Source organism: Fomitopsis serialis (genome assembly GCF_022376445.1).
Source record: "Fomitopsis serialis strain Sig1Antser10 chromosome Unknown B0H18scaffold_117, whole genome shotgun sequence".
NCBI lineage: Eukaryota > Fungi > Basidiomycota > Agaricomycetes > Polyporales > Fomitopsidaceae > Fomitopsis > Fomitopsis serialis.
In genome coordinates this window covers 94,446-115,974 of record NW_025955077.1, presented here as the reverse complement: position 1 = coordinate 115,974, position 21,529 = coordinate 94,446, and the positions used below count along the sequence as shown (strand labels likewise).

Below are 21,529 nucleotides of genomic sequence, written 5' to 3'. Positions count from 1 at the left end.
ACTACGAGCTGGCGAACGTACTGGCGAACTGACTGACTGACTGACTGGCTTCGAACGTACTGACTGACTGGCGAACTTGCTGACTTCGAACGTACTGGCTGACTGACGAACCTCGCCGGTGCGAGGTGAGATTGAGAGGGAAAGGGGGTCTCTGAGATTCGAAGGGAACAAGTCCCAGAGTATATACAGGAAAATACGGTCCGAAGACCAAGAGAGCCAAGGGAAATTGAAGAAATGATGAAGGAGAGTGATAAGGTAAACAGCCAATCGGAGAGTGTCACAACGCTCAACCCGGACCTACTAACACATGGGAGAAACCAACTTGGCCTTCCGCAAGTTCCGAATAACGGGCGACCGTCCCCGAACGGCGAAGGTCATAACCGGAGCCGGTGACAGTCCTCGAAGATATGAGACAGCCGCAGGAGTTCGCCTGACTTACACGAACATGCCGCACCTCGACCCAACTTCCGAAGCGTATGCTGCCCGCTACTACCGCCTCCTCGAAGTCCTCAAGACCGAGGGACTTGTCGAACCGCGATACGATGCCAACAGTCCCGGAGAGTGGCTGGCTTGGGCTCACGGAGTCCGTTGGATGATCGTACGTGCCTCCGAACTTAGACTATCCTTCGAACCATCGTACCGACCTTCGAACAGCGCTTCTTGTTCGAGTCCCGTAGCCGGGCTATCCTACTAGCGAACGATACGCTTCCTGCTCCCAGGTCGTTCCCCGAGATCGACGAGTTGATGCGTTACCTCGACGAGGTCTTTCACCGCGATGGCAACCAGGGAGACATCCTAGGTTCGCCCTACCCTACGATCGCGTGGTCCGAGACCTTGGTACTGCTCGAACAAGTCAACCAGGCCGAGCGTCGTCCCCTCGCGAACCCGCAGTATCAGCGCGAGTCGTTGATCTTGTCCGACTTTCGCCAGCTGCCCGACAACCTCGAGTCCATGGGTCGAGCGATTCACAACATCGCAGTTGACCAGCGCCGCACGCACGGCACCCTCGTCGGGTTGCTCGAAAGCCTACTCGAGCGCGTCAACACTGACCGTGGCTCCGACACCGGCCCGTCTGTTCGTAGGGGTAGGGGTGGTGGTCATGGGTGTGGAGGTCGAGGCCATAGATACGAGAGTTGCCGAGGCCGTCACTAGTTAGTTTGACCTAGCCGTGTACTTGCCCGTAGTCCTACCAATGTAGTGACTCTTCTAAACCGTGTGACTTCACCGCTAAAGGTTCCGAACATGGACATTCGAGCTTCGAACATCGGGCGGTTCCTTCGAACGGACGGGACATCGGGCGGTTCCCTCGAACGGACAGATAGCGCGTCGACCGGACTGACTTAATGTACTGTCGCATCGACCGTAAATCGCGTTTTCGGTGGGTAGGTGAGCTAAGGGCTCATCAGCGTGATCCTCCGCCGTCGTAGGAGGAGGTGGTGCCATAGACTTGGCGAGAGTCGAGTCGTAGAACGAGGTCGTACCACTTCTCCATCGTGTCAGGAGGGTTCTCGATGTTGAGCATCTTTCCTAGAAGCTCCGGACGCACGGCAGCCTTAAACAACCCAGCAAGGGTTTTCTCGTCGGTGACGTTGCTTTGGCAGCGAGGGTTCGGAACTTCGGGACAAAGGCTATCGTTGGTGTCTTCCCTGCTTGGTCTTTATCAGGAGCATGAGGGCCTTGTCACCCTCAGCGTAAACGGGGAAGGCTTTCTTGAAAGCTTCTTGAAGTCGTCCCAGGTGGCGAAGCGGTGCCTATGCTCAGCGACTGCCTTCTCTTCCTCGTGGAAGTGCTGTTCTTCCAGTAAACGCATCACTCTGCTGTCAATGAGAGTGACTGCATAGGCGATCTTCCTTTGATCGTCGATCGTGTCGTTGTTCGTGGCGCTGAAGTACGTGTCCAGGCGCCTCAAGAAGGGTGCGACATCGTCGGGCTTCCCTTCGAATTCCTTCGGTGCGCGGACTGCGAGTTTCGTGGAGGCGGATTGTAGTCGCGCAATCTGGGCCTGCAGGCCTTCGATCTCGGCATCTCGGTTGGCCATCTCGTAGGATTCTGGTTCGTGTTTCGGTTCGGGTTCGGGTTCGTATACGATCTCCGGTACGTTGGGAGATGGTGATCTGGTTCCTTTACAGAGGAAGCAGATTCGTGTCTCGAGAGCTCGCGCTGGATAGCAGCTGGAGTGTCTGGTCTCGGTCGTTCGTCGTGGATCTTCTTGACTAGCTTGGCAGCTCGTCCATTGGTGTCAAGGAAGGTCTGTGTCAACTTCTGTCTGTCTGCAGCTGAGACGTCGGTAGGGAGGAATGACCACGCGGGTTTCTTTCCTTCTTCTTCTGGGGTTCGAACGAGGACACCGGCGTAGGTGTCTACTCCGTCTTCAGTCTGCTTGTACTCGAAGACTCGGAGGTCGTCGTTCCAATAGAGGTTCGCTAGGTCCGGTAGCCCGTGACGTCTGGGCTCGACCTGTACTCGGTAGTCCGTGATGTCTGCGGAGCCCCAATGCGATGGGCTCCAGGGAGATAGTGGGTGGAGGTGGGTATGCTCTGCGTCTGAGCAGACGGAGCGTAAAGATCAGTTCGACCTTATGTTACGCGAAGCGTGACACCCTGAGCACTAGCTCACAACCTAACCCTTAAACTCGGGTCTTAGGCTGTTCGATCGTTCTTGCGGCGGTAGAGGATGGTTCGAGGACACTGCTAAGCACGTCTAGCAGGTCGAGCGGGGTGTCGTTCACACTCTGGAGTATCGCAAAGCGGAATGCTTCTATAGATCAAACCAGGTCGAACTGAGGGTTCGACCGCTAAAGTACACAGGCTTATATACATGAGGAGTTCAGGGCAGGGCCCGGGAAGAGTCAGGTATAGCAAGCCAATCAGAGACGAGAGGGGGAGGGATGAGTCACTACGAGTCAGGGGGGTGAGTCATACCGAGTCAGAGGGAGTCATAACGAGTCATGGAGTGCATGTGATAGTCCGGGTAACGCCGGACCGGGTACAGAGTGAGCCGGATGCCGAAGGCGCGTGCTCGTGTGAGGTTGCGCTCACATTAGTATAGTACAAGTCGACGAAGAGAAATAAAATCAAACGGACGTTGTCGTAACAGAAATGACATACACAGTAGGGATGAGCACCTCAGGATACACAATATTGGCAGTGTTAGTGTTGTCTTGGTCTACAGGAAATAGGACTTTGATCCTGTCTGCAGATGTACATCTGGAAAGAGCAACATAGAGTTGACCATGACCAAAGACTGCTGTACGCAGATCAAGTCCAACATTGACCACTGACTGCCCTTGAGCCTTATTGATAGTCATAGCAAAGGCAAGACGAACAGGGAATTGTCTTCTGCTCAATGGGATTGGCAAATCCTCAGCTGATGGTTCAATGCTAATTCTGGGAATGTAGACTTCCTTGCCACTATGAATGCCACCCAAAATTCGACATTTCAGGACCCTTTGCTTGATGTCCATGAGAATCATTCTTGTCCCATTGCATAGTCCATTTCTGGGATCAAGATTTCTCAAGAGCATGAGAGGACACCCTTTCTTTAGCTCAAGCTTAGACAATGGAAGGCCTGACACATTGATAGAGTTGAGATATTCAATAGGATAATGGATGTTCTCATCTCCAATGACTTTGTCTGCAGATGCCAATGTGACTTTCTCCCCTGGGAACTTATCCAAAACAACAGAGTTGATATGATCAACAGCATCATTTTTGGAAGAGAGGATAGTTCTCTGCAGGAAATACTCATCAGGCTTCTCACCCTCACTGAGACCTGGGTATAGAGCATTTATCAAGCCATCCAAAGTGTTGGACTGGAGCTTCATGTTCTGGGGCAATTGGATTGTCTTTTGTGGAGACACATTGCTTCCAGCACCAACTTTCAGAAGCCACTTTGCAAAGTCTTGGCTGGCAGGACTGTTCTCTAATCTCATGTTCTGTGTCAAGTGAAGCACCTGCATATGTCTCCACAAATGTGACCTGCGCAGGGAAGCAGCCACAATATGAGGTCTGGAGCCTTTGAAGACAACAGGAAGAGTCTGCCGAAAATCTCCACCAAATACTACAGTGATGCCTGCAAATGGTACATCCTTGTCCAAGATCTCACGCAAGGTTCTATCCACTGACTCAAATGCATGTCTATGCTGCATAGGGGCCTCATCCCAAATTATCACTCCAGTTTGGTGAAGAACTCCATGTAGCTCACTGTCTCTCTTAATGCGGCATGTTGAAGTCTCATGAATAGGGATGGGAATCTTAAAGCATGAGTGTGCTGTTCTCCCACCTTCAAGCAGTAGAGCAGCCACTCCAGAAGATGCCACACAAAGTGCAACTTTTCCCTGAGATCTCACAGTAGCAGCAATAGTATTGCATACATAGGTCTTGCCACAGCCACCTGCACTGTGAAGGAAAAACATCTTTCCCTGATTCAAGTTCACAGAGCTTATGACAGCATCATATGCAGCAGATTGCTCAACATTGAAATGGCCAACATTAGCCTCAGCTTGCTCCATGAGTGCCTCATAGTCATAGTCAAGCTCATGTTGCAAAAGAGGATTCTCAGCAATAGCTCCCCAAGGATGCTCAGGCATAGGCATGGGAGGAAAATCAGTTAGCTGTTTCCCAGACTTGAGAAGAATCTGATTGAGCAGATATAGCCCATAATCCCACACTTGATCCTCAGTAGGCTCAGCATAGCCAATTGCTATCAGCTTATGGCTCAGATCATCACATATCCCAGCTCTGAACTCATGCCATAGATCCTCAGGCTTGAGTGGATGAGAAAACAACAGAATGATTGCAAATAGACTTCTCAATGAAGAACCTGTCCTGAGCTGTGTAGCTTCTCTTAGGCATTGTCTCCATTCACCATCATCTTCCAAGAGACCTCTTGCAAGGCATGCATCCTTAAAAGTGGGATAATGGGCACCATCAAATGAGTAGAGATCATTCCAGTTTGTAGCACCTTTGACCACAGTCAAGAGAAGACGAAGATAAAATCTCTCATTGGCTGATGGATGGACAAAGTGCATTCTCCCAATGGCAAAGCCTCTCTGCCTCACTTTCCACTTCTTATATCTCTGATCCCAAACAAATCTCTCAGGGAAGTTCTGATAGAGATGGTTCTTAGCATCCTCCAGCTCAGCATTGGCCTTGAACCACTCAGTGAGCTGGGTCTTGGATGATCTCTCTTCACCAACCACATCCTCAACCTGAGCATCTGACTCAAAGTATACAACCTGTTCATTTTTGAGATGAACAGGTAGCCTATAGACTGTAGGCTTTTCCTCATGCATAGGAAACTCAAAGATGTGCCATGCAGCCTCAACAGGACCAATGTATCTGGCATCCACATAATCCTTAATCTCATCCACTTGGCCAACTTGCAAAGTTGTCCTGTCATTGCCTGTCAAAAATTAGAAAAATGTATATGATGTATATGGATATATTCTCACCTTTGTAGATGTACTTGTGAATGTATTTGACAGCTTTCACTGATGCACAGACCTCCACATTGATGTGACAGTCAAACTCAGCCAACAGATGAGGGTTGTAAGGAACCACATCCTGATTTGTGAACACTTGGCCCCTAGAGTTTGTGAAACTCCTCCCATTATCAGGCCTGGCATAGACAGGATACCCATCATCACCAAAGATGGTGTCCTCACAAAAGCTCCTGGGAAATCTCTTAGAGCATGTATTGTTGTCAGACATGCAAGGTGCATTGGGATATCCAGCACCACATGGGCCATGTAGCATGCACTTGGTCACAGTTGCATACAACTGAGGATGTTTAACTGGGTCAGGTAGCTGAGCACAGACAATGCTGTCTACTTGAGAGGCATCATGGATCTTATGTTCTTCCTTGAAGAATATGAGAAGATGCATGTGAGGAAGACCTCTCTTCTGAAACTCAATTGTGTATACATCAGCAGCTAAGTTGCCAAAAAATCCATCTTTGATTTTTTTGAGCAGAGCTTGTTTCTTCAACTGAAAGACCCTTGCTACAATGTCTGGACGATCAGCTGCAGTCTGATGCTTAGCAGGATCATTCTCAGCAGAATTGATTTCCAAAAGTGCTTCCTGAATCTCAGGCCAATTTGGATTGGCAGTCATAGTTAGGAACAGATCTGGCTTCTTATTCCTCCTACATATGGCCATTGAATCCTGAAACAGTTGGTACATATGCCTTGAACTCCCAGCATGAGAGGATGGCAGTATGAGTCTCTGTCCTTGTTGACCCATATTCACTTGTTCATTTTGTTGATCAGCCTGATTCATTGCATCCAACAGTCCTTGGTATAGCTCAGCTCTTATGGTTTTCTGATTGTGCCTAATCCAGTTCAAATTAGAAGCCTCAATTGAAGCCCATGCATCCACCAAGTACTGTTGAAACAGACGACCTCCTCTGAACAGATAATCAAACTCATTGTTCTGAAGCAGCCTGGGATGAATCCTATATGCAAAGTAGCATCTCTGAGAGACATTGGCACTTCTCACTCTGTTATCTGGCCCTGGTATAGATGGTATGTTCATGTGCCATCCTTGATCCCCTCTTGGGAATAACATGACATAGTGGAGTGGGAGGTATAGAGGATGCAAGTTGCTCACTCTCTTCAGTCCTCCACCTTGTAAACGCAGGACAATATCTCTGTGTTTGTCAATATCCTCATCTCCAGAGCCAGGTATAACTGCAGCTACTTCCTCAATAGTAGGAAGATTGTATCTCCTTTTATCTGCAGATGCCTCTAAGATAATGTGGGCCTCAACATGCACTTGCTCATTGGCTGGCTTCTCTCTTATGATCTGATATGCTTGCTTATAGAGAGGAATGAGGGGGTTGACTTGCATGAGAGCATCCTGAATATCTGACATGACAGAGGCCATGACAGCCTGATCCCTATTATTATTCTCAGGATTGTTTGCAAGCCTTGACTGCAATGCTTCAGCAGGGTCATGGATATACAGCTGGGCATATCTGGGAGAAACACCATCCTGAGGCATGAGACTACCCATGAGATGGTATAGATCCCCATGTATTCTGAAAGAGTATGGCCCAGATCCCATCAGAACAGCTTGATCAATATTAACTGCCACTGAGGTAAATGCAAATGCAGCATTATAACGTCTTATGTTTTTCAGGAAGTGAGCTGAGCGATTATCTACACCATTGAACAACCTCTGCAAGGGCAATGGAGGTATGGTGGGTGGGTCAAGCTGTACCTGACCCTGCAGACAACATATGCCAAATTTGGGATGAATAAGAGAGGAATTGCTCAATTTCTCTCCTTTGAAGTGAAGGGCTTTACAGTTGGGACATTCAATATTCATGGCCCCAATACTCTGTTTAACAACAGGTTCTGAGTATGGCCTTCTCCCCTTAGGAAGTTGCTGGATAGCCTGAGCTTCATTTGCCTCATGTTGATTAACCTCAAGTAGATGGTCTACTTGCTGTTGGTAGACATGGGCTTCATGTTGTTGCTGTTCAACATGTTGTAACTCATCATGCTCATGGATTTGCTGCTGCTGTTGCTGTTGCTCATGATCTCTCTGCAATTGATGTTCACCATGAGCAATGAATGCCTCTTGAGACTCAGCATGTCTTTCATCCTGTCTCTGTCTCTGTTGTTCATCATGGGCAGCAGCCTCCTGTTGGTGCTGAGCCTGTCTCTCAAGCTCTCTCAGCCTCTGTTGCTCATGATGGGCAGCAGCCTCTTGCTGGTATATGGCTTGCCTGTCAAGCTGTCTTTGTCTCTGCAGCTGTTCATGATTAGCAGCCTCCTGAAGCTGCTGAGCTTGAATATTCTGCTGAGGAACATTTGCTTGAGCTGTATGTTCTACAGCCAGCATATGAGATTGTCTCTGATTTTGTCTATCAGCAACTCTTTGAGCATGACTCCTATTTGTGTTTAGCTCAGCCTCCTGCAAGTAATTTCTCCTGGGAGGCAATCTCTGACCATGTGCCCAACCCAAGTTAGAGGGGCCAGCAACATTTCCCTGTGCATAGCCAATATTTGAAGGCCCAGCTACATTTCCCTGTATGTGCTCATGATGTGAAGGGCCTGCATAAACAGCATTATAATTTCCAGGAGCCTGGTAGCCCAGTGGTAAATTTTGAGGCATATAGCCTGCATTGTACATCCCAGTTGGGTATGGATGCCCAGCATTATGCATCCTAACATTCCCAGCATTATACACCCCAGTATTTCCAGCATTATACATCCCAGTAGGGTATGCCTGTGGATAGCCTGGATTGTCTCTTACAGGCATATCCTCTCTTAGCTGGAAAGCATGGCCCAGTTGAGGCTCATGTGCATGGCCAATCTGAGGTCCATGTGCATGTGGTCCATGTTGAGGATCCACAGCAAACTCAGGCTGTCTCACTGAGAGGTTTAACCTCTGCCTCTCTCGGCGCTCACTGGGAGAAGTCATTTGACGACCCTCACGCTCCTGCTCTCTCTCATGCAGTCTCTGTTGCTCAGGAGGAGTGTGAGGAGAAAGTCTGTCATGCATAAAAAAATTAGCCATCTTGAGTATAGAATTTTTTGAACTCACTGATTCTCTCTCTGTGATATGTGAGAACTTATCAAATGCTCAGTAGAGCCATCATAAGTACAGAACAGATGTTTACTCACTGGTCATCTCTCTGTTGCTCATGAATATGAGGATTTCTGTGAATTGTTTAGCCATCTGTAGTGCAGATATATGATTACTCACTCATTCTCTATCTGTTGCTCAGGAATGTGAACATTCCTGAGATGCATAGTTTAGCCATATACAGTTCAGACATTATGATCACTCACTCATTGTCTCTCCCATTGTGTCTCTGTGGCTCAGGAGCATGAGGAGGATTTCTAAATTGCATAGATTAGCCTTATTTGATTTTAATTATCTGTTTGCTCACTGATTTGGGTGCTGATTCATGACAGATACACTGAATTGTGGTTGTTACTACAGGATTGGCTCGAAAAAAGCGAAATACACACCTGTGCAGGTACAGACAGAGTCAGAGATGGGGGAGAAAGCAAGTCGTCGCACAGAGGCTGTGATCTTAGATAAGATCGCAAGATCGCGCGCTCATCGAGGCGGTGGCACTGGATCGCTTTGGCGCCCTAACGGACGACCGAGGCAGCGGACGATCAGTGGGCCATGCGGCGAACGTGGACGCCATGTGCGCTCCATGTGCGTTTCTCGTGGGCGTACGCGAAAAGCCACGCGAGTTACGCGCGCCACAGCACCACCCTCGTCCCACTCCTTTTAGATAGCCGCCGTTTCGCGGCAAGTCCATCGTCAGATCCAGTCGAAGCCCGCCCTCGGCTGGCGATGCCCGAAGCAAGACGACTGTCCGCACTAGAGGCACTCCAGCGAAGGGAGGCCGTATGTTCCTATGCGTACCAGCGAGTCGGTCGCAGGCGTGTGTTCCGTCGCGTAGATGTCGGAGAACCCGACCCCTTCCCCTAGCTGCGACACGATGGCCACGCCCCTCGCGTGGTCCTCGTCGGCATGGGAGGTCTCGTTTGCCACTGAGTACCTTCCCCCGCGTCTCCATGAGCCCATGCGACGTACGGTACATGACGGCGGCGGGCCGCTCCGTCGTACTCCGGCCACCGAAGGGGTTAATCCTCGTGATCCTCCTTCACGAGCACCCGGCGAGCTGCGTCGCTCCGTCAGCGACCACAGTAGCGCAGGAAAGTGGATGCAGCGAAACTCACCATGAGCACGGTCTCGGAGTCTATCAACGCGTTCGCTTCAAAGGGGTGCCGCCGAGGAGTATGGGAGTAGGAGGGCTTCATCCCTGAGCTGAAGCGCGCAGATCGCGTCCTGCGAGCCATCCTCGCTGTCGTGGGGATGTCCAGCGGAATCCCAGCGCAGCCGCCCGCCCAACCATGGACCCGTCGGCGATCGGCTCGTGACCGGAGTGGTAGGTAGGTGCTGCGTCGAACGCGGCTGATGTCGTGGTGCGAGCTCCCGGTTGTCCGATGGAAGGATCCTCGGTATGCTCTGCCCGCCGTGCACGATGGTACTATGGCACCCTCTACAGCGGATCGCGCCGCCACACGAGCTGAGGGGCGGAGAGACGTTAGGTCCAGGAAGGGATGACGACGATGAGGAGACGGCGTACGAGTGTGGGGTGCTGGACGGCTGTCACTGGCGCTGCTGACCGCAGGCATGTTCATCAGCCGGTGTCTGTGGGCTGGTTAAGAGGAATGGTACGACATGGGAAGCGGGCGGTAGTCGTAGTCTCAAGTGATCATCGAGTCGAAGGCGGTTGAGATCCACCGGGACGTGGGGTATTTATACCTCGACGGCTAGGCCCTAGGGTGTTGTCAAGTTTGCAACGAACGTGGCTTTGTCGTCTTTGTTGGAGGGCGATCTCGATGCACCACGGCTCATGCGCCGATCAGCCCCTCGGTGGTCGATGGATGTCCTGTGGCATCGTGAGCCAAAAGTAGTGAACTAAATGAGGCCACGCAGTACCGCTGACGCTTTGACTGACCATGCCAGCTGTGATTAGGCGGTGAAGAGCCGACCGGGATGGCACAACGCCTTAGCCTGGGTATTGAAACGCTGAGACGGTTGTGCTTTGGCTGAAACGAGGAGACGGGGGTTCAAAGAGTGGCGAACACGTTGACAAGTGACGTACCTGAGCATGACCGTCTTTGGCCTCCGTTGCTACGCGTCCTTGTCTCTGGACCACCGGCCGGCTCTCCCTGCGCATATATGCGGACACGCTACGCGCAATAGCTAGACATCACGCGCTCGATTATACTCCGCCCGTGGCTGTCGGTCGATGGCATGGACTTCCCGAATATCCGACTTTCGTCCCGCATGTTGCCATTCTTCCTAGATTAACCAACTCGCAGAGCGTTATCCGCATCCGCCGCCAATGATGGGCATCCTCCTCGGCACAGACCATAGGGATTTCTGGTGATGCCGCAGCGCAGTGGTGGCGCTACTCGCACGCTGCGTTTGTGAGTCTGCCGCGTGTCCGTCTTCACTCATCGTCATATTCATGCGATCGTTACAGTTCTGTCTCCTACACCACTCGTCGGAGCTGCCGGCGGTCCAATGCCAACATGCATCGATGAACCTCGCACATGAAGGACGAGGAGGGAGACACTGCAGAGCCAACCATGCGTGGCGAGGCTGGCTCGGCGGTACATTTGCGGGAGGAGGGCATTGACGTCGTTCCTAGTACCTCGGTAGGCAGTCCTACACTGACTTCCTTGATTTCAAGCGTGCGCGTGAACCCTTCCTTTGCGCAGCGCGGACAGTGAGCAAGCTGCAGAGGCGCGGGTGGGTCGTCACTCGCTCGACGAAGCCGTAGAGAGTTGCTCACAGCACCGAAGAGACGGAGACGAGACGGACACGTCATCAAGCAGTGGCAAGCACGCACCGCTAATTGCACAAGGCGCGCAATTCCAGGATCGACCACTGGTTCCAGTCTGGCAGTACTTCGTGTCCCTCTCGTCAACTCGCGTCTTGTGGCTGCCTCCCGACTTTCGTGACCCCTCCGGGAGAGTCCTCCTGCTATGGGTACGTGGGTTGCGAGGCGTGCTGCAGTTGAAATAGTCGGTCGACGGTAGTGGATGGAGAGAATCTGGCGTGGGTGAGAGGTCCGAGTCGCCGACGCGTCTGTGGCTGCCAGATCGGGCAGCGATCTGATCAGTCTCGCAAGCCTTTGTCTTCGGTCCACCTCGCGCATTCTGTTCTGACACTCATCCGCTGCTCTTGTCGGTATGCAATGCTAACTAGTGCACATCAACCATCAGAGCGCGCAGCATTGTCCAGGTTCGTCGTCCATACCGTACGGTCATGAAGCGGGTGTGGACCACGGTACGATCCTTACTGGGATCTAATTCCTGAGCATATGCGCGTTGCTCGGTGGGCGAGCCTCCTATTGGTATCTAGTCGACAGTGAGTAGTCTCGTCGACATAAGTTCGCTGAAAGATGTCTAGTGTCAGCACGATGCATGGAGCCGACGCGACCCGCTAAGACCGGGCCCGCCACCAACAGCGACTCGTACTAGGCATGGATTTTTCTGGCGTTTTACACCTCCAAGCTTGTTGCCCCGCTTCTGTATCGTGTCCTCGCCGACGGCGCGCGTCAGAAGAAACCATGTCCCTCGCACGACGTTACTCTGGACGTCAGTCGGCCTGTCGCCTGTCTGCTTTGAGCAGTGTGAGTCGTCCGATCTACCTTGCGTCCTCTCGGCTGCTGATACCCGCCAACAGCCGACAACATCCTAAACTAGGCGACTCATCCTCGCGACACCACTCCATTCGCGCCGAACATAGTTTCCAATCTCCGAAAAGGATCAACATGTACGCCGTCTCGTACATCGAAGTAAAGACGACATCCTGGCTTGGAGCCTGCTCACGCACGCCGGCATCATCCTGTCTTCCTAGTATCTCGATAGTCGGCCAACTAACGGGACGTGTAGGCTACGGAGGCCGCTGAGTTGCGTGGTCGTGAGGACCGGCCCTGACGTTGTACAGTCAACTGGACAAAGCTCTCCGTCACTGCCTAGCCATCACGGGAACAACTGGATATCATTCTTGATTACTGCAACGACTACGATTGTCCGACGATTACGACTGGACAACGGCCCCCAGCACCTACAACCACCTCGATGAGGCGGCGTACACCACCGATTCTGTGGCGAGATGGTGGATATCAGCGGAGGTGTACTTGGTGTGGCACGAGACTAAGGACCAGCTACCTAGTTTATGGAGCCCGTTCTTCTCGAAGAGAAGTGCCACTATACTGCTCCGTGGATGCTTCAATGACTTGTGGCTATCTATAAAGGGCATTTGGACGAGAATGTTCACCATCCAGGATGTCCCGGATTCGTACGACGGTAACCTGTAACGCTTTGTCGCCGGCTTCTTGCACGTTCTGCAATGCACCTACAGCAGGTGTGGTGCATTCTTGGACAGGGCGGTCATTCAACTGGTGCGCTTCGCGTAGGGGAGACCTCCCGCGTGAAGCATATGAGTCGTCTGACTAGTACCTGTCCGTGGAGACAGACCCAGACGCGCTGAGGTGTGGCTCGACTGGTATCTTAATGCTTCTACGTACAACTGACCAGCCGTTTCGCTGACATACATGTACAGTGCCAGGCTTGTAAACGCGACTTTTGTCGAGCCATGACATCAGCAAACTCCTTCGGCCATGGACGTTGAACAAACACGCCAAGAGGCCCGACCTCGTTGCAGTTCAGTGTTTAGCTATGCTATTCAAGTTCCAGTCAAGGAACCTTCCACGAGCGACCGCATCAGGTAAGCACTGTCGCACTCATCTGTCAGTGGATCAGATATGCCCTGTTGATGTCCGAAGATGACTTTACCAGTGTCCAGGAGACGCGGCACGAGATGAAGGCCTGCGTCCGGTCCGATCGGAGCAGGGCCCAGCGCATCGGACGCCGCAGGGAAACGAGAATCTCTCAGGATGGTCAAGGTCGTATCATCATGGTAAGCACAGTAATCTTACCCCGATGCGCTCCCAATCCATCATAATCTCAGGCTGACTCGGTCCGCACGGGCACGCAGGTGCGCCTACTACATTCAGCTGGCCCCCGCCTTCGACAGGGCTGTGGCGCCCTGAAGGGTGCCGTGAAGCTCGCCACGGTCGACCGTTCCGACCACACGCAGTTTGAGTTATGCAAATCCATCGGCGTCATGTCCTTCCCGTAAGTAGCATCAGCCTGTCGAGTGTCGTATTGTGGATTGACGGTTTGAGATCATCTGCTAGAACACTGCAGGTCTACCATAACAGCGCGTTCGCCACGCACCCATTTCCACAGCATGCACGTATAGCTACAATTCTACCACTGGGTGAGAGGGAAACCGAGAGTGTATGTACCCGCTAGTTTTGTGCGACTGACCCCTTAGTTCCAGTCACTTGCGAGCAAGCCCCTTTCCCAAAGGTGGCCGACCGCCCGCGCAGCTGGGAATGCGGAAGACTCGCACATGCACGTCCACTTGCTTCCATAGCATTCTCCTGCGTACGTGACACGAGGTCTCGGTCCTAGTTTTATCCTTATTCAGCGCTCAGCACTCGCATCATGTTTTTGGGGATTCGATACTCGTCGACGCAGTTGCCGTGCGATTGAGCCACGAAGAATCTATGCGACAGCATGCATCCCGTAGAGGAAGCGTGCAACAGGTCGAGATGACTATGAGTCATGACGGCGGGAAACTGGGATCGAGTCAAATCCTTGAGGGTCGCTTACGAGCCATGATAACTGAATGGGCACGGAAAGATAACGTGTGCCATGTTGATGATACAGGAGTCGTGCAGAAGCATCTTGCTCGTTGCTGAATGCCTACTGGGCACGATAGGTGTGCTTCGGCATACATGACCTTCTCTGCGCTCACGAAATGGACAGGCTCGCGTTTCGGCGCTGTGCAAACGACTCAAGTGACGACTTCAAGTAGATGCGTCTTTGTGCGGTCTCAAAGCCACAGGTAAGTACGTCGATAGTCAGGTCGTCCAATATCACTGGAGAGTGATCCCTATACTCAGCTTGGTCGCAAATGCTCCCGAGCGATCCCTTGCAGGTAGCGCTACGCATAATGCATGAACGGCGACATACGGTCTGACTGCGCGGGCTACTGTTGTACCAGGCTACCAGCTATCGACTGAACACTCTCCCTCTGTCTACTTCCGTGCTTCGGTCGGTGTCTCCGTCAAATTCAATGGCCCTGCCACCATGTTGGGCCGCCACTCTGCACACTCCGCTGCACCGACTCGCAAACTGGATGACTCGGAGGTTCCGTGAGCGCAGATCGTCAAGCCGATTCGCGCATCGCACGTCCGCCGCTCGGGCTTAGACTGCATAGTGGTGAGTCTCCGCTATCCATTCGACTCGTTCGTTACTCATTTCCCAGTCCACTTCACAGGATATTTCACGCGACCTCGCTTGGGCCGCGGCGAGACGTCTCAATCCCTGTCGAGAAGCGAACCTCCCGTGAGTATTCCGCAAGTACTGGGGCTGTCAAGATTCGTCGCCGCCGAGGAGGCGTTCTCGCAGCTGGGGGCGCAGAAGGAGTCGTCTTTGCGTCTCTGTTGTGTGCCCTCGAACGACCCGTGGCCGGCTCCGCTACCGAGAGACATCGCACAAGGGCAATCCGGGCGTAATCACTGCGCGAAGTTGGGAGGATTCGTGTGCGTCCCTCACGCGCACGCGCCGCCTCGCCATGTCAATAGTAGTAGAGACCCCAATATATCTATTCATCGCGACTATACTACGTACAGGGCCTCCGTACCTACGTAGGGCAGCAATCGAGGGAGCGATGCGCACGACACGCCGGTCGCCCGCCGTCGTATCCGGCGTGTACACAACGAAAGTGTTCACCTTGCAACCAGTGCACGGGCACTCCGCCGAGTGTCTGTGCCCATCGATGCCGACGTCGAGAGACGTCCATCGTGGCATGCCCGCTGGCACTGATCACACCACACGGCGAGGGCGTGCATGTCCCCTCCGGTCCCGCCTCCGCTGCTCACCGCCGTCCCTAGCCCTCCGCTCACTGCCCGCGTCGTGACGAAGCTGCTCCCTGCCTCGCCATCCATTCCAATGAGCGAGTAAGTATCCGAAAATTGATCGTTACGACACTCACCTCACCATTCCTCGCCGCGAACATGGAATGCCGTCCGCGGCGCACACTGTACGCGAGAAGGCTGTCAGATGGTGAATGGTGACCGTCTCGCAATCTACAGCCTGTCCCGATCGCGTCCTCCCTGTGTAGCCCGAGACGTACCGTTACGCGCCGGGTCCGTCGTCAACTTCACCGGGACAAGCTCGACGTAGAGAGCCTCGTCCACGCTGCCCGCCCTGCCATGCACGGGTGATCAGTGCAGAGAGACAGCCCACTCCTTACAGCAGAGAGGACGCCTTCCCCGCGCCGCAGCGCCTGCTCGGTAGCTCAGGAACATTCGCGTCCCACGTCCGATCCACGCGTAGGTGCGACCATCGAGTAGTGTCCGGATCGAGTCCGTGGCATCCGTCCGTCTGTGTCTGTGGCACTGACGTCGTTCGCAGCGACACGCCAGGCGCGTCGCCACCTCGCTTCCGCGGACACGGTGCACGATCCGAGTCCGAGCAGCGCTCCGGAACGGCGGCGGCCTGCCGTCGTAGTGACAGAGGCCGCGGGTGAGCGAGGTGCAAGGGCGAGAGCTGCGGCCGCAGGGAAGCCCATCGGTGAGCTGCACGCCGTGAGATGTGCCGAGCGTCGGGAGTACTAGCAGACGGACTCACCGCGCGAGCATCCAGAACGCGTCCATGCGTCCGTCTGCGGCAACCGACGGGGCTGCCATCCATGCCAGGCGCGACGCCACGCTCGCTCGCTTCCGCGGACGTCGCCCGGAAAGGCGACGGCGACTCGGCTGCTGCTGTCCCGTCGCTGACGAGCGCCCGGCCAGGCGAGGTACATAAAGCAGAGTCCTGTGGACGTAGAGCGGCATGGTGAGTTGTGTCCTTCCCGCGGTAGAGCGTGCACAGTACTAACCACCCGTCTTACAGATTGGAGCCCTCGTCGCAACGGGTGAGCAGGCCGTTCGTCGACGGGCAGTGTCTGCGAGCCGTCGCGAGTCGGCACGTCTGTCGCCGTCGTCGGCAGCACCGGTGTTGGCGGGAGCAGGTGAGTTTGCTCGAGGTTCGATGCCGCCTTGCAGATCGCTGATGATGTCGACCCCCCGCAGACCGTAGACGACTGCCGCGTCGTCCCGGGACGGTCCCGATCGCTCGCGGCGGGAGCGGAGGGGCACGCTGGCACGGTCGTGCGTGAGCACGACGGGACGGGCTCTGACGTGGGCGGTGCTCGTGCTAGCTGCGCGCATTGCAAGGGCGGTCAGGGTTGCATGTAGACACCCGCAGGAGGCTGCCCTGCGCTGTGGACCGTCTCGGATAGTTAGTTTAGTGTACTCACGCGTGTTCCATGTGCTGCGGGCGGTTGAGGTCGGCGTAGACGACCGACTCGAGTGGAGCGTATCGCAAGAGGGGTTGACGGATGAGTGGAGATCGCACAGAGGCGAGGATGATGGCCAGAGAACGCTGCCGGGAATCGAGGGTGCGCTCTGAGCCGAAGACGGTGTGAGGCACTTGGTGAACGAGACGGTGCAGGGCACACGGGCTGCAAGAGCGAAGCTAGTGTTAGAGAGGATGCAGGGGTTGCACGTAGACTCGTACCGCACACTGTGTCGTGCAATACGCACCTTGCCCATTGCTCGTTGAAGTACATGGACGGGAGTCATCCGTGTCACCTGCACGATAGAGCAGTGTTTGAGGAGCTGCGCGGGCGAGACACGCTAGCAGACGCAAGCACTGTGCTTCTGGTCATCGCGAGGACGAGAGGCGGCGAAGGAGTGTGCAGGAGAGGACGGCGGGCGCTTGTTGCACATCGCCGCAGAGAACGGCGTGTAGGGAGCGGTCCGGTGCACAAAGTCGGTCTCAACGAGCGAGAGAAGGGTGGTACGATGCTTGAGCATCGCGTGGTGATGCGCAGGCGGGTTCGGCGCGGGGGAGGGCGGAAGCAAGTCGGCGATGAGAGTTGGGGAGACGGGTTTCCTCGATGAATGCGCGCGATTGAAGAAAGAAAAGATAAACCGTGGACCTGTGTGGACCCGAGAAAGACGGCGTTGGGGGTGTCGACGGACACGTCTCGGCTGCGCGCATGAGCGCAGGGCAGCGGGACACGGGGCCGGAGCGCAGGGAAGGGAAGGGCGGGGGAGAACGACGGCAGCGGGATGGAGACAGAGAGAGCAGCCAGCGAGAGGAGGAGGAGGAGGGGATTCCATTGAGTCCTCACGGCTGCGTGCCATAAGGCTCGCCACGTGAGTCAGAACGCATCGTGCAGCAGCGACGAGAGTCGTCAGATAGACGCCCAGACACGGCGCGCCGATCGACTCGGATGACACGACTGGGAGCGGTCGTCAGTCCCGCTGAACGCTGACAGGCTGCGTCCCTCTGCAGCAGCAGTCGACCACGGATGACTGGTGCACAAATGTGCCAGGCTGGCTGCGTCGCAAGAAGCCTCCGTACTGCAAACCGCCATCATCCAATTAGATGACCTATCAAGCGCACAATGTCCCGGGCTGATGGACGCAAGATCTTAGAATCGCCGCCGCGGTATCCCAGGTCCGTGCATACAAGCGTATAAAAGGCGAGATATGCCTGCCGTATCCCTCAGCTCCTCTTCTCCTTCCGAGCTCACCGAGCAGGTTGCCGGCAAGTGAGTGTCCAGCAACGATGGTAGTTTGAATGTTAGACTTACCTTGCACCTCTCTAGCCTCGCTCTTTTTGACGACTCACGTCCCTGATTCCCTTCCACCAAAATCCTTCGTAACGACCCCAGTGCATACAAGACATCATGCGTTACTGTACGCTCGCCTCCGCCGTCCTTTTGGCAGTGGCCGCAGCTCCCGCGCTCGCTCACCCGATCACCATGTGAGCGGCTCGTTGCACATTCTTATCCCACGACTGAGCATACAATGATAACAGTCGCGCGACTGAGGATGCCTCCATGGTTGAGCGTGAGCTCCAAGACGGACTGGTGGAACGCGGCTGCTTCGGCGACCTTCTCTGTCGGACGCGCAGCGCCAAAAAAGCTTCTACGAAGCCTAAGCCGCCGCCGAAGAAGAATAAGCCAAAGGTCCCGGTCAGATTCGGAGTACATCGTGCGATTAACCTACATTTGGATATGCCTTCGCCAAGCGTAGTTCACCCCGACTCGGACTCGCACATTCCAGGACGCACAACGGTATATATGTAACGGTGTAGACACTGAACCGGTGATGCAATTTGGTACAGTAAGTAGTGCACACTGCAAATGTCCGGTTTTCTTGTTGCACGCGCGTAAGGCCACGGTTCACGTTCAAAACGCGGACACGGCTCCGCCATGCCCCACTCGGCCCGGGGCAGACGCCCGAACACACGGTAACGATATTGGCAACATGCAGTCCAACCTGCGCTAACTTAACTTGCTACTTATCAGCCTGACAGTGAGAAATGGTTACCCCCCACTGGCCGTATCGCTCGAGTGAACAAGTTGCCGTGAGCCCTCGGCTTCAACGTCCCAACCAAGATGTCGGGCACACTGAATCTGGATACGGCTGTGACGCTCCCCTCCGGTACGTGGCCCTATACATGGCTGCTGGCGTGCTTGGATCGAACCAGAGGACGGACGGACAGGTCACACCATGCCCCTGTTGGGTCTGGGAGTGTACCAGAACGACGACTGCGTTCCAGCGTGCCTCGCTGCGCTGAAGCATGGCTATAGGTGCGTGTGACCCAATGCCAACAGCGTTGATCCAGCCAACATATCTGATCCTCAGGCATATCGACTCGGCGCGTATGTATCGCAACGAAGCCCAAGTCGGGCAGGCAGTGCGCGAGAGCGGTGTACCCCGCGCAGAGGTCTTCGTGAGTGCGTTACAAGTGTTCACAGGACGCTGAGATCACATCCTAACGGCGTTCGAACTGGGCAGCCACCAAGATATACGATCCTGACCACGGGTACGAAAGCACGCTGAAGGCTGTCGACGAGTCTCTGCAGAGCTTCGGCTTCGGTCAGTCAATCAGTCAATAACCAGTCTTCTCACTCACGCCTCAGATCGTCAGACTACATCGACCTCTACCTGATTCACAGCCCCCTCTCCGGCAAGGAACGGCGCCTCGAGACCTGGAGAGCCCTCCTCGACGCCCAAAAAGCCGGCAAGGTCCGCACTGCTGGTGTATCTAACTAGTGCGTCCACCCCTTTGCCTCTGCACAACCTAACACTTACCACCATCACCCGGGGTCAGTGGAATCAAGCACCTCAAGGAGATTCGCGACGCCGGGCTCGAGACACCCGCGGTGAACCAGATCGAGGTGCAGCCGTTCTGCCAACAAGGGCCGATCGTCGAGTACTGCCGCAAGAACGGGATCTTCGTCCAGGCGTACTGCCCGCTCGTGCGCGGGAGGTTTGACGACCCCGTCTTACAGGAGGTCGCGAGGAAGTACAACAAGGACGGAGCACAGGTTCTCGTCAGGTGGTCGCTGCAACATGGGTGCGTTTCGCATCTTCATATCTCCACGTCTGTGTTTGCTTGCTGACATTGGCGTTGTTGTAGGTACAACCCGCTCCCGAAGTCGTCCCGCCCCGACCGCGTGGTCTCCAACGCAGCCGTGTATGACTTCGACATCTCGGGTGAGGACATGGCGAAAGTCGACGCCCTCGACAAGGGCGCAGCGGGCGCGACGAGCTGGAACCCAGTTGACGCGGAGTGATGGACTGCGCATCAATACGTCCCTGAGGGCAACAAAGGGTGAACGCAGAATGTATTACGAGATACGACTAATGTGGATCAAAGAAGAAACGTCCGCGCTGTGACCTCCATCGAACCCGCTGCCTTCATTACGCCCTCCACGCTCTCCACGTGTCGCGCAGCCAGGTGAGCCGCTGCACACTGAAGAGGCCCTGCCTCGTACCGGCGTCGACGTACTGCCTCTGCTCGAGCGCCAACGCTACCTGCACGATATCGACAGAACGGTGAGCACTTCCATTGGCTTCGAGGGGAGCGAGGAGCTACGTGCATCGCGAACGAGACTCTGCGCGTCCTCCTCGCGCAGCATGCACACGACCGTTGCGATGTGCACGCGCGAGAGCTCCTGCGAGGCCTGCACGAAGAGCGCGTGGAACACCGGCCATTCGTCGTCGGGGATCGTTACCGGCTGGTGTCGCCGGTCTGCAAGAGGCTGGAAGATGTCCGGACTGGGAGGCCGTTTCGTGGGAAGAGCGCGTGGGAGTGCGGCGTGGGGGCGGGGCGGGGATCGTCGCACGGCGGGCGTGGGGAGGTTACGTGCGGGCGCAGGGATTGGCTGAGGGCAAAAACACAACTGGCGCCCCAAGTCCAAAAAACGTCCTTTTTTCGGCCATAGTTCCGCCTCCCCGCAGGGAGCTCGCGCGTTATGGGGTGTCAAAACTTTTCTTGCCACGCGCAAACGGGTCCAGGTATGTACATGCTGATGAAAACAAAACAAAAAAAAAGCGAAGTCCAGCCCCGCCCCCTACGACTCGATGGCATCCACAGGTGCGTGTCCCTCCTCGTTCGCCAGTCCCCACGTGTACATACATACAACGAGTCAATACAACCACTTTGCCCGAGTACATGGTGATGTCGAACATGCACGACCTCGCCTGAGCAGATTGTCAGCGAACGCAGAAGACGGACGCACCGCGGGGACGACTCACGCGATGGCGAGGCATGGTTGGAAGCCCAGCGAGTCGACCACAGACCTGTGACACTCCCTCAGTGATGTTTGCTCGATGTTGCATCAGCGAACATGCAATGCGAACGCGCGGACGACGCAACTCACCGCGGACGTGGGTGTCTTGTCGTGAACGAGGGCGGGAGTCGACGCTGTTGTGCGGCAGAAGACCACTCGCCGTGCTGAAATAGTCCACATGTCGCTTTGTGTGCGGGGCTCCTGATGGTGTAGAAAGGCCGGAGAATGACGCGTCGTTCGTGACGAGACGGGCCGCCGACGAG

The 21,529-nt window shown here is 54.7% G+C and overlaps 7 protein-coding genes across 7 annotated transcripts; 2 read left to right on the top strand and 5 right to left on the bottom strand.

The window, feature by feature from the left end:
* Positions 1 to 1,402: 1,402 nt before the first annotated feature.
* Positions 1,403 to 2,038, bottom strand: B0H18DRAFT_1124221 (uncharacterized protein; the record flags this gene model as incomplete). Its single annotated transcript, XM_048034818.1, has 2 exons — positions 1,403 to 1,646; positions 1,698 to 2,038. The coding sequence occupies 2 exons, from the start codon at positions 2,036 to 2,038 to the stop codon at positions 1,403 to 1,405; spliced, it is 585 nt and encodes a 194-aa protein (XP_047887742.1).
* Positions 2,039 to 3,073: 1,035 nt separating this feature from the next.
* Positions 3,074 to 3,307, bottom strand: B0H18DRAFT_884771 (helicase; the record flags this gene model as incomplete). The annotated part of the gene is made up of 1 exon (XM_048041041.1): positions 3,074 to 3,307. One exon carries the CDS (start codon positions 3,305 to 3,307, stop codon positions 3,074 to 3,076), a length of 234 nt encoding a protein of 77 aa, XP_047887741.1.
* Positions 3,308 to 6,443: 3,136 nt separating this feature from the next.
* Positions 6,444 to 7,412, bottom strand: B0H18DRAFT_850728 (uncharacterized protein; the record flags this gene model as incomplete). The annotated part of the gene is made up of 2 exons (XM_048039604.1): positions 6,444 to 6,932; positions 6,987 to 7,412. Coding segments are annotated over 2 exons (915 nt in total), but the record flags the coding sequence as incomplete, so codon positions are not given.
* Positions 7,413 to 8,628: 1,216 nt separating this feature from the next.
* B0H18DRAFT_958837 (uncharacterized protein) lies at positions 8,629 to 9,829 on the bottom strand (the record flags this gene model as incomplete). The annotated part of the gene is made up of 7 exons (XM_048042735.1): positions 8,629 to 8,668; positions 8,715 to 8,750; positions 8,801 to 8,851; positions 8,902 to 8,912; positions 8,984 to 9,109; positions 9,393 to 9,458; positions 9,710 to 9,829. The coding sequence occupies 7 exons, from the start codon at positions 9,827 to 9,829 to the stop codon at positions 8,629 to 8,631; spliced, it is 450 nt and encodes a 149-aa protein (XP_047887739.1).
* A 3,287-nt stretch (positions 9,830 to 13,116) lies between these two features.
* B0H18DRAFT_66040 (uncharacterized protein) lies at positions 13,117 to 14,453 on the top strand. The gene is made up of 6 exons (XM_048039009.1): positions 13,117 to 13,472; positions 13,551 to 13,690; positions 13,753 to 13,835; positions 13,899 to 14,005; positions 14,056 to 14,342; positions 14,390 to 14,453. The coding sequence occupies exons 1-5, from the start codon at positions 13,329 to 13,331 to the stop codon at positions 14,320 to 14,322; spliced, it is 741 nt and encodes a 246-aa protein (XP_047887738.1). The 5' UTR covers positions 13,117 to 13,328; the 3' UTR covers positions 14,323 to 14,342; positions 14,390 to 14,453.
* Positions 14,454 to 15,766: 1,313 nt separating this feature from the next.
* On the bottom strand, positions 15,767 to 17,032 carry B0H18DRAFT_66087 (uncharacterized protein). Its single transcript, XM_048039011.1, has 3 exons — positions 16,509 to 17,032; positions 16,259 to 16,444; positions 15,767 to 16,206 (listed from the first exon to the last, which is right to left on the bottom strand). The coding sequence occupies exons 1-3, from the start codon at positions 16,837 to 16,839 to the stop codon at positions 15,878 to 15,880; spliced, it is 846 nt and encodes a 281-aa protein (XP_047887737.1). The 5' UTR covers positions 16,840 to 17,032; the 3' UTR covers positions 15,767 to 15,877.
* A 1,836-nt stretch (positions 17,033 to 18,868) lies between these two features.
* On the top strand, positions 18,869 to 20,735 carry B0H18DRAFT_1038399 (Aldo/keto reductase). The gene is made up of 8 exons (XM_048030440.1): positions 18,869 to 18,934; positions 18,993 to 19,128; positions 19,190 to 19,277; positions 19,333 to 19,424; positions 19,486 to 19,566; positions 19,619 to 19,742; positions 19,802 to 20,047; positions 20,111 to 20,735. The coding sequence occupies exons 2-8, from the start codon at positions 19,083 to 19,085 to the stop codon at positions 20,265 to 20,267; spliced, it is 834 nt and encodes a 277-aa protein (XP_047887736.1). The 5' UTR covers positions 18,869 to 18,934; positions 18,993 to 19,082; the 3' UTR covers positions 20,268 to 20,735.
* The last annotated feature ends 794 nt before the right edge of the window (positions 20,736 to 21,529 follow it).